A 20,745-nucleotide genomic window follows, 5' to 3' on the forward strand; every position below is an offset into this window, starting at 1 on the left:
GGTAGGAGGTGAAGGGGCTGAAGTGGGGACACAGCTAGGGGACCACTCCGAGGGGCCGCTTTGCTGGACAAGGCTGTTTCCTCCCTGAGCCAAGCCCCTTCCTGCCTTTGCACATCCCCGGTGTGCAGGCCCAGTGTGTGAGTGGAGGTGCAGGGGAATGTGTGGGTGTCTTGCCTTTGTGGTGGAAGAGAACATTAATCTAGGAACCGAGGGACCTGGGATCAGAGCGCTCTGAACTGATTTACACTTTGGTTGGAGTGAAGCAGCATGTCTGAGCACTGGCCTTTGGTCAGGGAACTGTTGGTTAAAAACCCTGGCCTTGGCAGGCATTATGGGTTGAATCGTGTCCTCCCAAAATTTGTACATTGAAGTCCTCACCACCAGGACCTCAGAACGTGACCTTATTTGGAGAGAGAGTCTCTACAGAGGTCATCAGGTTAAAATGAGGTCATTAGGGTGGGTCCTAACCCAACACGACTGGTGTCCTCATAAAAAGGGGAAATTTGGACACACAGAGACACACATGGAAGGAAGATGATGTGAAGAGACACAGGGATAAGACGGCTGTCTACACGCTGAGGAGAGAGGCCTGGAACAGATTCTCCCCTCCTGTTCCAGAACAGAACCCTGCCGACACCTTGATCTCGGACCTCTAGCTCACCCCCGAACCGCAAGACAATACATTTCTGTTGTTTAAGGTACCCAGTCTGCAATGCTTTGACAGCCCTAGGAAACCACATGGTAGGGTTGCTGTGAGGACTGATGAAGTAGGGGATATCAAGCTCTTTTGCAAACTATGAACAGCACCACACAAGCATCCGGCCTGTTACCGTGACTGCCGTTGTTAGATTATGGGATACATGCGTGTTTCTGAAACTGGACACGCACGCATGCCCAGTCTATCCTCACTATGTAGGGAGCAGAGGCTGAGCTGCTTTCTCCCTCTTCTCCCCTATCCCCCTCCGCTTCATTATAACAGAAGATTATAACAGAAGATTATATCATAACATTTGTCTTGATAATCTGCATCCACTGTGGCAAAGAGGCCTGAGCGCCTCCTGTGTGCTAAGTGCTGTGCTGGAGGCACGGAGGTGAGGCAGACATGGTCCTGTTGTGGAGACATGCGCGCCTCGTTCTTATTTACCAGGACAGCAAGGGACTCCGGCCACGGTGGAGGGGGGACCTCAGGGGGTCTTTCTGCCGGGAATGTGGAGTGGGGAGGTGAAGACATGGGATGACCTAAAGACACCCCAGGGGCAGTGATTCCCTTGGCACAGACATGCACGGCAATGACTTTAACAACGTTGGTGATGATCGAGGAGGAGGATGTGAGATCGCTGTGGGCTCGGCATGGAGCCTAGTGTTTTGCATGTGTTCTCTCATACAATCCTCGTCGCTCTCCTGTGAGGTGGATGCTTAGACCCATTGCACAGGTAAGGAGGCTGAGGCATGGAGATGGTACCCAGCAATTAGTTGGCAGAGCCAAGATTCAAACCCTGTTCTCTGTGACCCACGTGTCTGCCTGTTTAGCTCTGCCCTGCCCCTCACTGCTCTCTGCTCCATGGCCTATGACCCTCTGTCTTCCTGAATTGTGCTCCTAGGCCATCTTACAGCCTAAGTCTTGCTTTGGGCAAGTCCTGAGGTGTGGCCATTTCGACCTCCTCCACCTCTTCAGGGCTGGGCTCTGTGCCCTTGACGCCCATGCAGCCTCCACTCATGGGCTGGCTGCCTGGTGAGGCTGCCGCTGATGGAGCCTCATGGCCTTGTCACTGAGACCGTTAGAGACAAAGGGAGGGTGGCAAGGACTTTGAGGCCTTTTCAGTACAGCTCATGTGGAGACTTCAACAGGACAGTCGAACCCCTGTCTGCTTTCAAACTCCCTTGATACTGGAAAGACCTCGGAACCAAGCCTATAGCTTCTGGACAAGCTGTGCAGGAAAACGAGGATGCCTCTAGCCAGCTGGTGCATCCAAGTACACCTGGTTGTCACTGGGTGATGGACACCAAGGCCACATGGCTTTCAGGGCCCCAGCCCCATGGCAGGGCACGGCTCAGCAGCCAGAGCAGGCCCCGTGGAGGGTGGCTTACCTCGGTGATGCGGGGGTTTGTGCACTTGCTGTTGGCGCCCGACAGCTCCAGCCACTGGCTCTCGTGGATGGGGCAGTGCTGCCGCAGGGTGCACTGCGCCTGGCCCTGGCACCAGCCGCACTCGAAGTCTGGGTCCGCCTTGAGGCACAGCCCGCAGCTTTCACGCATGGCTCCACACTTGTAGAGGTGAACTGTGGGCAAAGGCAAGTGGTCCTTTGGGGCGGGGGGTAGGGGCAGCGAGGGGCCAGGGAGTGTGGACAAGGAGCGCAGTCCCGGCCTGACCTCAGATGGTGGCACGCCTGCCCACGAATGCACAGCTGCTCCCCCCACCTCCCCACCAGGGCCCACCTTCCACACCTTTATTCTGAGCTGGGTTGTCAATATTGAAGTGCCCGTTCCACACGACCGTCAGCTCCACGGGCAGGTTGTTGATCTCCATCCCTTCATAGGAATACTGCAGCCGGGTCGGAGAGGAAGGAAGAAAGCTGGGTCAAGGAGATTTCTAGTGAGGGCCAAATGTTCAGCCTGGGGCCCTCAAGTGTGTACAGGGCTAAGGACTGGCCAGGACTGTGCCTGTGTACGTGTGTGTGCACACGCATGTGTGGGTGGGCAGGGTGGGGAAGCACACCTCAGGAACGAGGAGCAGGAGATCAGGAAGGTAAGGCCTGAGTGGGACCACAGCTACGTGGGACGCCCATTTGGATGCGGGTTCACGGAGCAGATCTGAGCAAGCTACTGCTCCACCTTCTATGGAGGCCTGTGCCCACCAGCCGTCTTTCCCCAGGAAGTTTAACTGAGAGAGGAGCCCACTTCCTCCCTGACTGCCCAGGGGAACCCTGGCCTTTGGGCCCTGCCAGGCCCTCGCTTTGATTTGGAACTTTAATTTCTAGGAAATGTTCAGAAACCTGGAGAGGGCTGATCAACCCCCAAGCAGAGAGCAAGTGAAGGGGCTGCACTCATCCGGATGAGTGGCTAGGGTTTAAGAGAGAAGAGGACTGGGGGGAGCTCAGAGGTGAGGTGGGAAGTCCCAGGGACACCCTCGAGAATAAACAGGAATCTGGGTCAGGACTCCAAAGACTCAAAGACAGGGTGCAGGCCCCAGCTCTGTGCTGCCCATGTGGGAGCTGCCTTCAGACCCGCACAGGGTGTCCTCTCGGTCCTGCTTCTCTGCTGGCTCTCCTCCAGAGTCTGAGGCCCCACTCTCTGGGTTCTGGCCTTGGGACAGTGGTGCTAAGAGGTAGGGAGGGGGTGAAGCAGGAGTTGCTGCTGCTCAGATGCCGGGCGGGTGGAGGGGCAGCCCCTGGGCATGCCAGCCCCCACGCCTTCTGATGGCAGACACTTCTCCATCCCAGAGAAGGAGGGTAGGTGACAGGAACCCACGCCTGCCCTGGGCGGCATTTCCAATCCTTACCTGGTGATTTTCTCATTATTCCACCAGACTCACCCACCACAGGGGGTGGATGGAGGAGTGGAACTGAGACAGGTTTTCTGCAGGGGAGGAGATCAGGGCTGGCAGCTTGTTCAAAGAGTTCAGTCCAGGTGACTTGGTTGGAAGTTGTGTTTGTAGAGCCAACAGGCTCTTTTAACTCAGAGTTAAAGTTTAGGGGGCCTGGCCTGTGGCGGTATCGGTGGATATTATGGCGGCTGATGCTCCCTCTGCCAGGCTAGCCGCAGCACCTGTACTGTGGGAGGACAGCCACAGAACCTCGGGGATGCATGGCTGAGGAGGGTCTCTGGGCCCATCATCCATGCCTCTGCCTCTGTAGCCCATTCACAGAGGCTTCTAAAAGAGATGGTATAATCCTAATCTGGGATACTGCCCTAAATGCCCGAGTGCTCCAACGTGAACATGTCGTGACGTCATCCTCATACACAACATAAGCAGCCTTCTTCAGGCTCTACCCTTCTCCAGTGCTCCACAATGTCCCACTAACTCCCTGGGGACGGATGCCCAGGCCAGGGAACTGAGGTCAGTGTTTTTACCACAACGGTGGTAGTTTGCACGCACCATCCACCGTCTCAGAGACGATGACCTGAGCCAGGACAGGGTCTGGGCTCCAGCCACAGAATAAAGCAAAGCTCCCTGGCCCTGTGCAAACAACAGTGGAGAATTTTTTTATCATCACATCACTCAGCTGGCGACTCGTAAGCTCTCTGCTGTGTGGCACAGCAATCAGCTCCTCAGAGATGAAGGTCTTTGTGTCTGGGGCAGGCTGGGGGGTTCCAAGTCATCCTGAGTTTTCTCAGAGAACCTCGTGTACTCTAGGTTCTCAGAGTGGTCTAGGGACCACCTCCATCAGAATCATTTGGGGGATGGGGCGGGGTCTACTAAATGCAGGTTCCAGGGCCCTCCAGACCTGCTGAGTTGAAATCTCTGGAGATGGGGAGCATTTTGAACAAGGTATGCTGGTGCTTCTGGTGCTGTGTGAGCTAGAGCCTCTGCTCCCTGCAGTGGGCTGGAAGCAGGGAGACGGGACTGCCGGTAGAGAGAGGTGTGTAGGGAGGAGGGAGGGGGAACACTTTTCCAGACCTTCCATTTCCTCCTCTAGCCAAGCTCCACTTCCCATCCCTCCCATCCCCCTGCCCATCTCCCTTCTCCAAGGCCCCAGTGGGGGAAAGGTGGTGAGCCTGGGCCAGAACTCAAAGTGGAAGCAGCAGGTGGTGACGAGGGATGTGTGGCCAAAGATCAATAGAACCTTCTGGCTCCTCTCGGGAAGGATCTGAACACCCCCAAGGAGCAAGGGAAGACATACTGCACGTGTGTGCGTGCGAGTGTCTGTGTGCACAGATGTGTCCCCATGCCTGCTGACTTGAGAAGATGTCAGTGCACATATCTGTATCATCCATGCATTCATTCATGCCTGTGTACATGGGCACACACATGCAACACATGTGTTCTGCCACAAAGTGGCTCTGCAGTGACCAGCTGCAGCCAAATCATCTAGGCCTCAGTTTCCCCCATTTGTAAAGTGGGACTTGCAAACAATGCATACCTCATAGGATTGCTGTGAGGGTTCGAGATAACCATCGATGCTCTGAGCACAGTGCCTGTCACATAGAATGAGCACTCAAATATTACAGTGTATTTTAATCTATGTGTATACACTCGAGGATGCTATGCAAAAATATATTTGTGTTCCCTGTGTTTAAGTTTATGTGGAATAATAATAGCAGCTATTTATTGAGTGTTTACACAGCAGACACTTGGTACATATGGAAATGGATGCGTACGAGAGCGCATATGTGTTCAGATGTGCATGTGTGTGTGCATATTTTCTTTCTGAAGAAAATTGAAAATAAAAAAGACTTTAAGGATCACATATGGTGGGCATTGCTTTCTCTTTCTTTCCTCCATTCTTGGGATCTTGACTATGAAATATGACAGAAATCATTAACCCTGGGGTGCTCCCCACCCCTCCTCAGTCTCTAGGGAAGTCACTCTGTTCCTGGAGGCCCTCTCTCCTCCATGACCTGCATCCCGCAGGGGAAGGGCTGGCCAGCTAGGGAGCCTGGACCACTGACTCCCGTCTGCCATGATGGCTCCCCACCTCCGCTCCCATAAACGTTCCACTTAGCATTTCCATAGCTCTCTGTAATCAGTGGGCAGTTAATCTGCACAAAACCCAGAGCTGAGGGAGGAGGCTCTCAGGCTCCCAGGGGCCGGGAGGTTAGGTGTGTCCATCAAGGTCAGGCACACCATGGCCGGCCAGAGGATGACATGGCTCATTGCCTTGGGAAAGAGTGGACCTCAGTTTCTCCACCTTCTAAAACAAAGAGAAGACCTCTATGTAATTTGGACTTTCTTTCTACAACCATTCCTTTGTCCCAAGCTCTGAGATATTTTGCTAGAAAGTTCCACCATTCGGGCAAACAAATCTGAACAACATAAGAAGCCTGCGTGTGCTCCATGTCCCTCTCCAGGACCCCAGAGGGCTCAGCAGACCCATTCCCATCTGAGTCCCAGGAGAGCAGGAAGGCGGACAAGCTACCTCCCCATTGGTGTCCCCATCCCTGTGTTACATGCAGTAAACTGGGGCACTGAGAGAAAATATGAGACCACTGGGGGTGGCTGGAAGCTGGGCCTGGAGTCCCAGGGCCTCATGGCCAGCACTCCGGCCAGCTGCTTCTCCTGTGCCCACGTACTCGCGGGACTGACGGGACTAAGAGGAGAGTCCTGGGCACTATTATTAGCAGCACTTGACATTTCCCTGGAGCCGTGGTCTAAAGGATACCATGGACCCCACAGTTACTCCCCTCTAGCTATGCCTGTGAGCTACCCTGTTCCCCTCCCACAGGCCCCCAGGGCTGCAGCGATTGGCCCAGGGCCTATCCCCAAATAGTGGGCTGGAGGCCACCTGCCTGCTCACCCAGCCCCACGTCATGCCCACCCTGAGTTTTCCTAGGTCTCTTTCTTTCCTTGCTCTCCTCTGAGACCTCTTTGTCACCCACCTCCCCCATCCCAGAGAGCTCAGGGATGGAGGATGTCAAACAGCAGTACTTCTTCTCCCACAATCCTCTCTGAGGCAGGTCAGACCCTGCTCCCAGGGATAACACCAAGGTGGGGGTATAAAGTGCTCAGTTGCTATTTTTTGCTCAACCTTTGATTAAGGGGTGTGTTATGAAACTGGGTTCAAGTTTTCAATTTGCTGTTTACTTGCTATGTGACCTAGGGCTGGTCATTTGCCCTCTCGGGGCTTCAGAGACCACGCCCACCCCACCCCACCCCAGCACAGGATCAAGTAGATACTCTCTCAGGTTTATTCCTGCCCTGATGGTACACTGTTTCCTATAACAGTGGTAGGGGATGCTCACCCCTGATTATGACCCCAAGGATTTTTTAAGGAAGTCACTTGATGGTAAGTGGCATCCTGGCCCAGACTGGAATTTAAACTGGGATCTCACTGCCCCGCATGAAAAGAGAGGCTCCTGGGAAAAGTCAGAGCCCAGCCCTCCTGTACTGCATGACTCCAGTGGGTCCCAGTAGGTAGACGGGATACTCCTGGAATCCACTGTTTGTGGGTACCACCCCTGTTGCCAAACCTTCTAAAACTTGCAAAGAGTAGAGAAACGAAATTCCCCACCCCCTCCCTGATGGGATGCTGAACTAAAACAGGTGTGGGCAGAGCCTGGCTCAGCTGCTCTGGGAGCAGCAACGTGGAGGCCCTGAGAACTGTCCGTGGGGGGAGGGGAGGTCTCAGACTGACACCTAACTCAGGGTCGGGGGCCAGAGTTCAGCATGAGGGCTCCCCAGCTCCTGAGGGGAGGGCAGGCAGATGGGCCGGGATCTGAAAAGTCACATCCTCTCCTGGCGGTCAGAGCCTTGGGGTCCAGCCTGTGGCCCCAGTGTCATGTGTTTCCACCACAGCTCTGGTGTCTGCATGTCTCCAGGAAGCAGATCTGGAGGAGCCTGAGCCTGTACTCAGGAGGCTGGCTGAGTGGGCAGGACCTCGCCCAGGGCGTGGGGCCCCCAGGGGCTGGAAGCTGAACTGACCATTGTGTCCTGGGGCGTCAGGCTTCCAGGTGGGAAATTCCCACATAAGGAGCTGCGTGATCTGCTGATTTCTTAAATCCCAAGATTTGGATGTCAGACAAGCAGATGTCCCCAGTGGAGCCCAGTGGTATCTTTCCTTGTTCCATTGGTACTGACCAGGGTACAGTAGCAGATTCCCTGGGGGGCACCACAGAGGAGAAGACCCGGCCCTTACTTATCCAGCCCTTACCTGTGGGGGCTGCTGAATTCTCATTTGTGTCCTTGTTCCCAAGAGGCTCTGATTTTGCTCCCACATTCAGGGAGTTAGTTCCCTGTGACCCTATAGGGCTCATTCATTGAGGACAGCTGAACACAATCGGCTTCCAATTCTGGCAGTACACAGAAAGGCAGCGGGTCCCCACTCAAGTTAATCCCCAAGGCACGGACAGAGTTCTGACCCCCGAGGTTTAGAGAACGAACTCAGGCTGTCCTCTGGCGTACGCTTGTCTATTTAACCGAGTCAGCTGAAGCAAGTGGCCCCGTGAGGTCCCATCTTGTGGCGTCTGGGGAACTGAGGGCTGGATCATCAGAGACTGCAGACTCTGTCCTCCGTCCTGACACCTCTGGGGCCTGAATCCCTGCACAGCTTCTCTGAGCAAACGAGGCCGTTTCCCCGTGGTCTGAAATCCCTCCGTGCCTTCTGCTGGGTCAAGTGTGGGACTCAGGCTTTCTCTTGTCACAGGGACTTCCTTATTGGGGGAGAATCACTGGAGACAAACCCATGGGACTGCTCTGTTGGCCTCAGGATTTACAGGAGCAGGAGTGTTTAATACCCCTCTGCTTGCGGGTTTAATCCGGAGCAGCCTGGCCCCCAGGCAAAGAGGGAGATGTGCTCAGGGGAGCAGTAGGGACACTGCTGGGGTTTCAGAGGCTGGGAGACCAATTGCCAGTTCAGTCCCCATAATGCTGAGCGACTTTGGGCTAGCACGTGGGCCTCTCTGAGCTCCGCAGATGCCCAGACTGCTGTCTGCTGGAAGAGTGGGGTGCTCCCACGATGCGCTTGGTGCAGGACTCTCCCAGTACCACATCACACCCCCAAATACAGTCACTGCATACAAGGATCCAGGAGGAACGAGAAGGATGAACAGGAGGCAGTGTGACACAGGAGGAGACCCCAAATCCAGGCCCGGCCCTGCTACTCACTAGCTGTGTGATCCTGTGCACATTGCTGACCCTCCGGCAGGGGCAGGTTACCCCAAGGCGTGTGGAGCTTCGGCCCCTTCTGAGGTCTGCCTGTGTATCTAATTTTGTATTCATTGTATTTTATTCTTCCTAAGGGTCCCCTAGATTGTATAACTCTCAGCCCCACAAACTGAGATCTGCCCCTGCTCCTGGGCCCCCAGTTTCTCTTTGTACAGTGAAGAACGTTAAGGTTTCTTACAGCTTGAAAATGTCATGAGTTTATGAGTCGATGTTTGATTCTGAGGATCTGGGTGCACAGAAGCAGACCCAAAAGAGAACAAGAAAGAGCAGAGCAGGGGCTGGGAAGGCCACAAGGCAGGGAGAGGAGCAGGCAGGAGGAAGGTACCGTGTAGCGGGATACACTGCTGGTACCTAGGAATCAGGTGACAGCTGTTGGCAGCAGGGGGCCTGGTGTGGATTTCCAGATACTGGGTAGGGGTTGCATGGGTCTAAGCAGGCACTCCTGGCAGCTCCCTCCTGGGCCACGGCTCCCCCTGCAGTGGCTCGGGCTGTCTCAGAAGCCCCCTGTGCTGGCCAGTGGGCTCTGTGCAGGTGTAAAAGCAGCAGTGGGCTTTTGGGGGCCCAGATGAGGCCCTCAGGTCAGCCCGGGTAGGAAAGCGGGGCCCAGGGCCTCCAGAGCTTCTCTCAGGATGGAGGATGGACATGAATGTTCCCGGAGCCTGACAGGCCCTGCAAATACATCTGCCCACAGGCAGTGCTCAATGGCCCCACGGCTGCTCCGAAAGCCCCTCTCACTGCAGCCCCTGTCTTGGGCAGAAGCCCACTGTCACCACAACAGGGCCACAACTCTGGGAAAACTTGGAGACCTCTGAGCCCAGCCCTCTGCTAGCCTGGTTGTAAGGGATTGGGCTGGGCGAGCAGAGTCGGGGGAAGCAGTCGGGCATGCAGCTGAGCAGTTTTGTGAGAGTTTGGGAAAATCCTGCGGAGCTGAGCTGATTTGGCCCTAGGATGGTGATGGCACTGGAGGAGGCGGGGTAGGCTGCCTGGAGGTGGCGGGGCTGGGGCACTCACAGAGGTGTTCTGGCACTGCACGCTGGAGCTGTTGAAGCGCAGGGCGGGCACCCTCTGCTCGCTGCCCTGGATGTTGAGAATGCATTCATACCCGCGCTGCCCGGACTGCGGCTGCGGCAGGTTCTTGGCCTTCAGAGTGATGGGCTTGATCACCTCCACGGGCACCAGGATCTTGTCCACTCGCAGCAGCTGGGGGCAGTCCTGGGGACAGAGAGCACGGTGCAGGCTGGGGAGCAGGAAGCCAGGGGTGCAGGAGGCTCTCTGACATAACCCGGATGTTCACCCTGCTCCACCCTCCCACGCACACCCACAGGCCATCCTGGGCACTGGTGCCCACCTCCAGCTACTGTGTGGGAGAAATCCCAGGTCCCCGTGTCACCATCTTGAGGCCACTACTCACTGAGGCCATTCCTGCTCTCTCCAGGCTCCATTTTAATGCACTCCACACTCTGACACTCCTTGTGGTCTCTCTGGGCACCCTCCTAGCCTAGCAGACAGACCCTGCTGGCTGGGCAGCCCGTCCCACTTCAGGCTAACAACCCCTCTGCCTCAGTTCCAGGCTCCCAAGAGTTGGGACAGAGGGGCCCATGAGAGCAGCTCTGCAGTGAGGCAAAGCCCTTTGCCGCAGCTCTGGAATGTGAGTCTGGCCCACAGTAGGAGGGGCCAGGAGGACCTTCCAAACATGGGCTGAGTCTGGCATTTGGCAATATTCTAGAATGAGCTCCAGAGACCTTTTAAATCCAGAAGCTTTTGACAGAGCTCTGGGGTTGGCCTGACCCCAAGGAAATGCCCCTCAGAGCAGATGCACACTGAGCGCCTCCTAGATGCTAGCAACGGGCACACTCCTCCCTGGAGCTGAATGGGGCCTAGAGGGTCTTGGGGGATGGGAGAAATGAATCACTGGGCCCCTTTTCCCTCGGGCTGTTTGCCTTCTCCAGGGAGGGCTGGGGGGAGAATGGGGTCAAATAAGGAGCGTGGGTGCGTCACCCAGCTGAGAGATGGAAGCTGTGTGCTGCTGGATTCTCAGCAGCTGGGTGGAAGAGAGTCAGCATTGCTGGCCTGATTGGCATGGGCAGGAGTGAGACCTTCTGCAAACACAGGCAGGACCTGGGCACCTGTGTCAGGCAGGTCCCACCATCCCCAGATTCTTCCCACTATGGCACCATTTGGATATATGCAGACAGATGGTTTCTGGGCAGATGGGCCATCAAAAGCATGGCACACGCCTCCTTCCTGGGGACAATGCCTCCCTGGCTCATTGCTGACTCTCAGCAGAGGCTGCTGGCCCCCAAGCCCAGTACTCTTCCTCAGCAGAGGGAGGCCGTGGAGAGAGGGCAGACAGGTGGTCCAGGCAAGCAGACTACTGGCAGCTGCCCCTCCTGGGTCTGAAAGCAAATGTGAGCCCCTCTGTCACTGACAGTTGAAGGGAGGAGACCTGAGCTCTAGCGCCCGCTGAGCTTGTGACAAACTATGGAGCCCTGAGTGCATCGTATCCCTACTTTGAGACACAGCTTCCTTATCTGTCAACTGGACGGGATCCCAGGACCCACTCAGTTCCAACAGTCCTGATTCCATGATTTGGGGTAGTCTTGTCTCTGTCCTTCCTGATTACCTGGTGATTCCCTAGGCTCATTAAACTAACCCCTTCTTCTCTCTTCCAGGCTGCCCACACCTTTACCCTGAAGAACAGCTAGGAGAGGAGCAACAGATCGAGTAATTCCACTTCTGGGTATGTGCCCCAAAGAATAGAAAGCAGGGACTTGAACAGACATTTGTACACCCACGCTCACAGCAGCATTATTCACAACAGCCAAAAGGTGGAAGCAATCCAAGAGTCCAACAATGGATGAATGGATAAACGAAACGTAAAGGAAACACGATGTATACATACAATGCAATATGATTCCGCCTTAAAAGGAAGGACATTTTAACACATGCTACAGCATGGATGAATCTTGAAAACGTTACCCCAAGTGAAATAAGCCGGTCACAATAGGACAAATGTTACACGATTTCACTCAAGTGAGGTGCCTAGAGCAGTGAGATTCATAGAGACAGAGGGTAGAATGGAGGTTTCTGGGGGAGGAGAGAAAGGGGAGTTAGTGTTTAATGGATACAGACTTTCAGTTAGGGAAGATGAAAATGTTCTGGAGACGGACGGTATTGATGGTTGCACAAGAACGTGACTGTACTCAATGCCACTGAGCTGTACACTGAAAACTGGCTCAGATGGTAAATTTTATGGTATGTGTGTTTTACCACAATTAAAAATCAATAAATAAAGCGGGAGGAGCAGCAGGGAGGCAGGCAGCAGGAGCAGGTGAGGGCTGAAGCCGGCACGTGGCCCTGAGGCTCCAGAGCGCATGGGTCCCTGGAGACCTCCAGCTCCCACATGGATAGCGTGTTTTAGCAGCTCCATCCTGTGCCCCTGCCTCGGCTGCCATCTCACTTCACCTGCTCCAGCAAGAGGACAATGCAAGACAAGAGTGATTTTGTGAAAAGGATGAAGCTCAGGCCTGGAGCCTGTGGTGTGTGATGCTGGAGAATCAGGAGAGAAGGTCTGTGAAAAGCAGGGAGTTGCGAGCCGGAGGTCAGGGCCAGTCTATCTGACTCTACTCTGTTCTCTACCAGAGGCCCTGGGCAGCTCTCCCTCTCCTAGGGCATGCACCAGCCTGACCTTCCTCCTGCTACAACCACACCCGCACAGGAGTGGGGTCTGCGGCTGCTTTTGGAGTAAGAGCAGAAGTACGGGCTCTCTCACCTCCATGTCCCACAGCAAACTGTTGCTGCTCACGAATGGTGCGCTGGGAGCGGGGTCTGGAATCTGAGAGTCCTCTGAACCAACCTAATGGATCCCTCCTACTTTGCAAGGGAGAAACTGAGATAAGGAGAGGAACAATAATGGCTCAGTGCCAGCAGATGTGCTGGCAGCTGAAGAAATCAGATGCCAATCCACCATCTTTCCTCCCCTTAAGGAAAGAGGCAATTTCCTACTGGGGGGCAGGACAACCATAGGATGGGGTGGTGGGTCACTAGGGATCTCCCTGAGACCTGTGGGACTAGGGAGCTGCGAAACCCTCCTGCGGTGGGCTGGAAACTTGCCTGGGGGCTGGACGTTCTAGTCCAGGATACGGAAGCATAAGCCTGAGGCTTGTTACGAGTTCTTTAATGAGTCCTGATTGCCAGTGGCCCCATAAAGGCCTAGTTTGCATATAAAAAGGTGGGCGGCTCCGAGCGTAAGTTCATTAATAATAATTGGAGAGACCCAGGGCTGGGCCGGGCCCATTTTCCTCTGGTAGTGCTACTGACTGACCCCATCGTCCCTCCTAATTGAAATGTAAAATGGCAATTTATGCCTAGGCAACAAGGCGTGAAGGGACCACTGCCAGCATGGTGCCCCTTCCTCCCACTCCAGCTTCCCAGATCCTGACCTGCCTCATGCTGGGACCCCAGGTACAAAACTACCTGTAAGTCTGATGCTTGTGGGAAATTTCAGAGCAACCTCTATGTTTCTGCATGACTCATGTCTGGAGCCCTGTTTCCAAGCACTTCTGCCATGGTCAGTAGGCTCTGGCCATCCAGACTCTGTCCTCACCTTGGAGCTTCCTTAATTAGAAAGATCCTGGTTGGGGAATCACACGGCTATGAGTGCAAGTCCTTCTTCCTCCTGCTAATTTCAGAGTCTTGAAAGGGCTCTAATTGTTGCTTGGCTGTAAATGGGGATTAACAACTCCTCCTCCAACAGGCATTTGGGGGGATTCCATGAACGACCACAGGTAAAGTGTCGGGTGCAGAGCGAGCAAGCATTCACCAAATGTTTGTTCTTTCCTCTCGGCCCCCAGCTCAGGCTGCACCTTGTCCGTAGCAGATTCCCTTTTCCTGATTCACTTTCAAAGGCTCCGTCCCTCTGCTCCTGCGTCTGTGTGCTTTTCCAGAAACAGCCCATCAGCTCCCACGGTCCAGCTGATTCCACCTCTCTAGGCCTCGAAGCCTGACAATTTCAATAGCTCCAAGTGCCCCAAACACAATGGGGACAGGTAGGGAGGCCCCAGTTCTGTCCATTGCTCACCTAACAGCAGTCCCTTCTTCTGGGAGGTGACATCCTGAAGCTGCATGTTCCACATGCTCTGAGACAGGACCTCTGCCAGCCAATCATGTGGCCTTGAGCAAGTCCCTCAAACCCTCTGGGTCTCTTCATTCATGAAATGAAGAGGCTGGTTTGGATTCAATGAATTTTACGGTCCCAGTTCTATTGTTAGCCCATTAGATGACTTGAGACACATCACTATGGACCCTTTCTGAAGCTCCGTTTTCCCATCTCTAAAATAGGGACAATGTCTGCTCAACTAGCTCAAAGTGTGGTGTTCACCAATTGAATGCATGGTGGTGGGTCTAGGAGACTTTGTGGGGAGGTGGGCCTCCTGGAAATGTGCATTTATTTACTAGGAGGGAAATAGTTTAATATTCTAATAACTGGCATCTTGCAACCTGGTACAGTCGTACAGGTGGGTATAGCTCTGGTAGGCAGTAGGTAACACGGTTACGATTCTAAGTAACACGGTACAAGGGGTTCAAGGATTCACCCAGTGCACATTCCACCAGCCCATCACCTTACACATACTTCCCATGGGCTATCTTGTTTCATGGCCCGACACACGTGATCACCCCATGTTCACGGTAAAGAAACTAAGAACACCAGTTACCTCACTCAGTTCTCACAACAACGATGACCTTCACATGATCATCTTACTGCCTTCGGTCCCCAGATGATTATCTAGCTTCCATACAGCATGCCTCAAAAACACACTGCTCTTCTCTTTTCAAGGAAGATACTTCTCTGAACTTCATGGGAAAGGTGGCGGGGAGGAGAACACCTGCATTTAACAAGATCGTTTGGCGATGCATGCCTACAGTGAGAACCAGGCTCCCTTGGAGGCTGTTTTGCCTGTGGCCGCATTCTGCAGTTGGAAGAGTGGACTGAGGGTGGGGAGTGGCGGTGGCTTGAGGCACAAGAAAAATCTTTAATGTCTTGGCTTTCAGGAGGCAGCTCCAGCAGACTCCATGTCAACTGTCCAGTCCCGTGCATATTTTGGTTTCCACTTAAATGCACACAGAAGTAAAGACCACACAGCTAATTGCAGGGAACACGAACACCAAGCTGAAGAGTGAAGGCAAAAAAGATGCCTTTCCATCTACCGTGTCCAGCATGTTGGTGGCTGCTTTACACAGAGGTTTCATTGCATATTTAAATAATTGAACAAGGACATAAAGAATGTTGCCAAGCTGGGAGAGAAAGGGCTGCCTTCAGGGCTGGTGCTGCCTGGGGAGGGGGTGGTAGGCTGTGGATTTACAGCCCCCAGTGTGTTTACAAGATGAGGGCTCTAACTCTCCTGGTTATTACAGCAAGATTGGGGGAAAGTGAAGCTCAAAGGAGAGCTGGGTGGGGGGTGATCTGCAGGTCACATTTCCCCCCCACGTCACCTCCGCCCTCATCTATTCCGAAGGCAAGCCAGCCCCAACCCCAACCAACTCCCAAATTTACACTCACCTTCTCAGACCCACGGTGCCCAATGCAAAAATGTAACGCACCATATATTTTCTTGCTGTTCCCCAAGTTTATAATGCCATTAACGTGATCTATGATGGGCTGGTTTATGGAGAGAGGAAAGTAATAATACTGAAAGGAAAGACCCATAACCTTAAGTGGGGAGGGGCAGACAAGATTGATGGAAAGTGCAGTTGTCTGGAGAAATGGCAACCCAGTAATGGAATGCCGGGAGTAGGGGCGGCGCAGGGCCTGGAAGCAAGTTCTTTAGCTGGGTTTGGCTTTGTTTTCTCAAAGGAGGGTGAAGGGCCTGGCAAGGGTGGCTTTGTTGGCTCCTCTGCAAGAAGGGAAGCAGAATTGCTGACAAGGTGGGCTGGCCTGATCTCCCTCAAGTTCACTTGGGGGATCAATGCCCTTGACCTTTCCCATCACAGGGTGTGGGGCTTATTTCAGCCCCAGGGGCAAGCAGCAGTCTGGAGGCCAGCACCCTCATCACCTTGCCAGTCCTCCAGTCCTGAAGAGGACTGACCCTTGGAATTTCACGATGCCAGCCCTGGCTACGGCTTCATCTCAGGGGAATCGGGTGGTAGGGGAGGCCGGGAGAGACTTTCAAGCACAGCTTTGGAAATCAAATAGAATTCATTTTGCCTCTTCTGATCTTACAACTGTTCTCTGGAGTAAACACTCTGCTTGAGCTTCAAGAAGAGAGGAGCTACGGGAGCCTCTCTGAGCCTGTGCACTGGGGGCCAGATGTGCTTTGCCTTCCTAGCAAACCCCGTCCAGTCTGGAGCCCGGAGAACAGAGCTTCAGCCGCAGCTCACTTTGCTTTTCAGTTTAGATGAGAGATAACAGTGAAATAGTCCACTGGGGATAAATTCTTGTCAATGGATTTGCTTTTCCGTGGAAGTTCGCCTTTGTTCCCTAAGGACCACCATTATTAGGTGTGTGGGCCTGATGGGGGGTTCAGGTCAGCCTGTGGAGGAGCCTGGGGAATTCAAAACCACTTGGGGACTGGTGGCCCCTTCCACTTGGGGACCGGTGGCCCCTTCCACTTGGTGGAGGTGAGGGCACGGCTCTGTTAATGGCTGCCCCAGTGAAAGGCTGTTCTATTGGGCAGCAAGGGCTCTCAGCTGACACTGGGAGAACAGGACCAAGGGTGGGAAGACTCTTTTCCCACTTCAGCTTTCCCTCGTCTTCCTTTTCCCTCTTCCAGTGCCTAGGATCTGGCAGTTGATCTAAAGACCCAGAGTTGTTATCACAGTGCCATCATTAGTTGAAAACGGAATATAGTTACTATAAACAACATATGTTATTGAGCATTCTATTTCTAATAATCGTAATTATGTTAGAATACTTGCTATTAATATAATAACAACAATGATTGACCAGTTCTCTATTCCAGACCAATAATGTCACCTGAATGCACTCTTTGTTCAGGAAAAAAAGAGAGAGGTAATTCAACATCCCTGGTGACAGTCATTAAAGCCAGTGTTGAAACTTATTCCAATGAATGAAGATACAAGATGCTGCTGGGTGGATGAAGAGCCACCTGGCAACCTCCCTCTTGGCTAACAAAAGGACCCTGTCTGCACCCTCCCACTCAAGGGTTGAAAAGAAATGAAAACCCAAGGACTTGCAGAAGAATCACGGGGCCTGAGTCTCACCTTCATTCTAAGAGGGCGGGCCTGGGCCTGGAGGTCGAGGGGAGCTGCAGGCCTGTGGCTGTGTTCCTCTCTTAGGTAGAACTGGGAGCCCTAAGACTGGACTTAACACTCACCCTCTACGACCACTTCTTGGGCATGGATTTCTCCTCTGTGCTTTCCAGCTTATTTCCACTTACAATTGTAGATCTTTAGAGATCATGTGGGCCAATAGTCCCATTTTACACATCTCTAAATACAGGTCTACAGATCTCTTACACACCTTCAGATCTCTCACAATGCCCTACGTGTGGGAAATGCTCTGGGAACTGGGTAACACAGGATGAACGATCACATGTAGCAAAGCTTCGGAGTATCATGCTATGAATCAGCTCTTCCCCTGGTGTGGAGAGGGGACACTTGAGTCCAAGGCTTCCAAAAATCACCTTTCAAATATGTAATTTTCTTTGTTACCCTTATTCTTGCTACTGTCTCTTCTCTGAAACAAAAATGTAGGGAAAAAAAAAGACATAAAAAAAAATTCTTGTGCCAGCCCTGATGGCCTAGTGGCTAGAGTTTGGGGCTCTCTGCTTTGGTGGCCTGGGTTGGGTTCCTGGGCACAGACACACACCACTCATCTGTCAGTTGCCATGCTGTGGTGGCGGCTCATAAAGGAGGACTAGAAAGATTTACAATTAGAATATACAGCTATGTACTGGGGCTTTGAGGAGAGGGAAAAAAAGAAGGAAGAAGATTGGCAACAGAGGTCAGCTCAGGGTGAATTTTTCCCAGCAAAAAATAATCTCTGCATTTCCATTAGCAGCCAGGGCTTTCTTTTAAGCTCTGAGGACAACGACCTCCTTCCACTAGCCAGAATGGCTGGATGGGTCAAGAGTTCACAAACATTTATTTACTTCTTTTCCCTTGGCACATGCTCCAGGAAGATGTTGCTACAATCATCATTATGAAGTGGTCAACTCTGGCTTCTCCTTATGCAATATTCAAAATGGCCCTAGTATGGAGCTGGGTAGGATGGAACCTCCAAGCTTGAATCAGAAGCTCAGCCTTAGAACTTCCTTTTCTTAGAATAAACAAGCATCTAAGAAAAAGAGGGGCCAAAGTTAATTCCATTCAATAATACAATAAGGGAGGCATGGCGATTCCAAGTTACCCAGGAGCCTCTCACTCCAATGGCCTGCCAGGCTCGCCATAAAATGGCTCATGTGAAATGGAAAGAAGTGGAGGGCAGGAGGGGTAGCTTAGTCCTTCTCCACGTCCCTCCATCGGCCATTTCCTCCAGGCCTCTTCCTTTCCTGGGCCCTGGCACCAAGTCCTCTGAGGTGCTGTGGATCCCCAACAGGCTTTGCCAATGCCAGGTATAGATGGGGCTTTGTGCCTGGCTTGCCATCTGGGCACTTGAAGGCATCATTCTTCTACAGGGATCCCTGAACTGTACTGGGAAACGTGTGGGCTCCTGCTTTATTCTCTTCTAGTTTTTTCCTCTTTCTGAGCGGCAGATGTAAGCTTCTTTTATGAGTTTAAAAGAAAGAAACTTGGGACAAGAGGGGAAAATAATAAAGAAAAAGCAGAAATTTGCAAACCTTCTAAGGTAATTAAATGATTAGTGGCCTTTGAAATCCACCAGATAGCTCAATTGTTTTCTGCTTTCATTTTCTTCTTGGGCCTTTCCACACATGAAACCTCTGTCAGATACACCAGTCTGCAAAGCTGGAGAGAGGCTGAAAACCTCTTTGTCAACGCTCCTATCAAGCAATTTGCAAATTTCAGAACAAAATAAGAAAAGGTTGCTTCCTGGGCCCTCTGCCTCTGGCCTTGGCGGGTCAATGAGCCCTTTTGCTCCTGACCCCACACCCCAAGATAAAAGCCCAAGATCGGAGGAGATTGTACAGCCTTTTATCAGGGTTTTCATGCCAAAGGAGTGCCCCTCGGCTGTCAGACCCATCCTCTGTCCTATTAGCTTTAGATCCATTTTGTCGTAGTCAGAGAACTGACATGTGAACATTAGATTCACACTCCTACGTAAAGCCAAGATATAACTTCTTTCCTCCTTTTCCCATAAAGGGATAATCTAGGTCTTGGTCTCTTTTCTGGATTACGAATCCAGAACAGCCATTTCCAGCCATAGACAGATGCTATTCAGAAAGAGGACCTCATGTCTGGAGACTTCCACAACCTCGTGAGCTGCAAGCAACTTGATGGGAGTGGAGACAAAGAGTTTTTCAGCCTCTCTCCACCTTTCCAGACTGGTGTATCTAGCACAGGTTTCACGTGTGGAGAGGTCCAAGAATAAAAGAAAGCAGAAACACTGAGCTGTCTGGTGGATTTCAAAGGCCCCCCCATCATTTAATTACCCTGAAGGAAGTTTGTAAATTCCTGCTTTTTCTTTTTTGTTCACTGCTCTTGTCCCCCAACTTTATCGGGATCATTCTCTCTCCTTGACCACCTCACCATTCCTTCCCTTTACCTCTAAAACGAATTGCTCTGCTCACTCTCCACCTGTAGAACTCCTGCTCAGCCATCAGAGCCTGGGAAAACAGGATTTGGGGCCCAGATTTTCTCATTGCCAGGCACAGTTCAGTCATTTTCCCTCGGGGCGAGGAGAGCTCAAGGCAGCAGGCGTTGCTAGTGGGTGTACATTGCTCTTCCTTTTGGCCTCAGAGACAAGACAGCTTTCCTCCCGCCATTAAGTGTTTGGCTAAAGTTAGGGTTCCTAGCGGGTAGAAGTCTGGGAGAACAGAGTGAGGGTACTGTGACGGGCCTCTCTTCTCATGATGCCCCTCCTGCCCCCCAAATGGCCCTTATGCTTCCTGTATGAGGACAGTGTCCTACTGTCACAGCTGTTTGCCACATGGTTATGGCACCTGTGTGGGTGTGTGAAGGGGGCTGGAAGGTACCCCCAAGACTGGGGGTACGTGTGAAGATGCTGGAGCCTGTCTGAGTCCAGCATTGTCTGAGTGCACTAGGCTGGCAGCTCTGCCCCTGCTTTTAGGGGGGGTCTAACCACTACTGCTTGTTTATCTATCTATCTATCTATCTATCTATCTATCTATCTATCTATCTATCATCTATCTAATCTATCTATCTGACTGTCTATCTTATCTATCTGTCTTTCTATTCTAAATAACGGCATTCTAAAGCAACAACTCTGTTCAGAACTACTGTCCCAATGGTTGGAGTCACACAAGCACCATAATGTTTGAACAACAATAGACTTTTCCAAAAGTGTTTTTATGCCCATTACATTGAGATCCTTGCCCACAAACTGATATTCTAAGAGAGGTAACGCCACAGGCATAGGGTATTTCTATTATGGTGATGAATAGTTTTCAAGGATAAGAATAAAAGCTGGGAGGGAATACAAACACAGCGTCTTGGCCGTGGAGCCCAACTCTGCCTCCGTGATTCCCACGCTGGACTGTGCAGCAGATGGCAGGGTGCTGAGCCCCACCCAGACGTCCTCATCCTGTTGGTCTGGGGTGGAGCTGGAGACTTTGCATCTCTAACAAGTTCCCAAGTGATTCTGATGTGCTGGCTTGGGACCCACTCTGAGAACCACTGCTCTGGTTGGTAAGTTGACCATTCTTTCATTCTTATTCCTCTCTCCCTTTTGTTCAACTTGTCCTCTTTGATCTCAATTCTGCTCCGTGGACAGTGCTCCAAAGTACACTGTGTACTTTCCTGCTGTGTACTTACAATTATTTCTAGGA

General features: G+C 52.4%; 1 protein-coding gene across 2 annotated transcripts in view; it reads right to left on the bottom strand.

Moving 5' to 3' along the window:
* PLXNA4 (plexin A4) overlaps positions 1–20,745 on the bottom strand; it is a 428,442-nt gene that overhangs the window by 68,577 nt on the left and 339,120 nt on the right. For both annotated transcript variants that reach the window (XM_014840844.3, XM_070513683.1), the window contains exons 10-12: positions 9,833–10,033; positions 2,446–2,542; positions 2,089–2,279 (exon numbers count right to left, since the gene is read on the bottom strand). In XM_014840844.3, the coding sequence (XP_014696330.3) occupies positions 2,089–2,279; positions 2,446–2,542; positions 9,833–10,033 (489 nt within the window). The remainder of the gene's footprint in view (positions 1–2,088; positions 2,280–2,445; positions 2,543–9,832; positions 10,034–20,745) is intronic.

The sequence above is a fragment of the Equus asinus genome, chromosome 1 (genome assembly GCF_041296235.1).
Source record: "Equus asinus isolate D_3611 breed Donkey chromosome 1, EquAss-T2T_v2, whole genome shotgun sequence".
Classification (NCBI taxonomy): domain Eukaryota; kingdom Metazoa; phylum Chordata; class Mammalia; order Perissodactyla; family Equidae; genus Equus; species Equus asinus.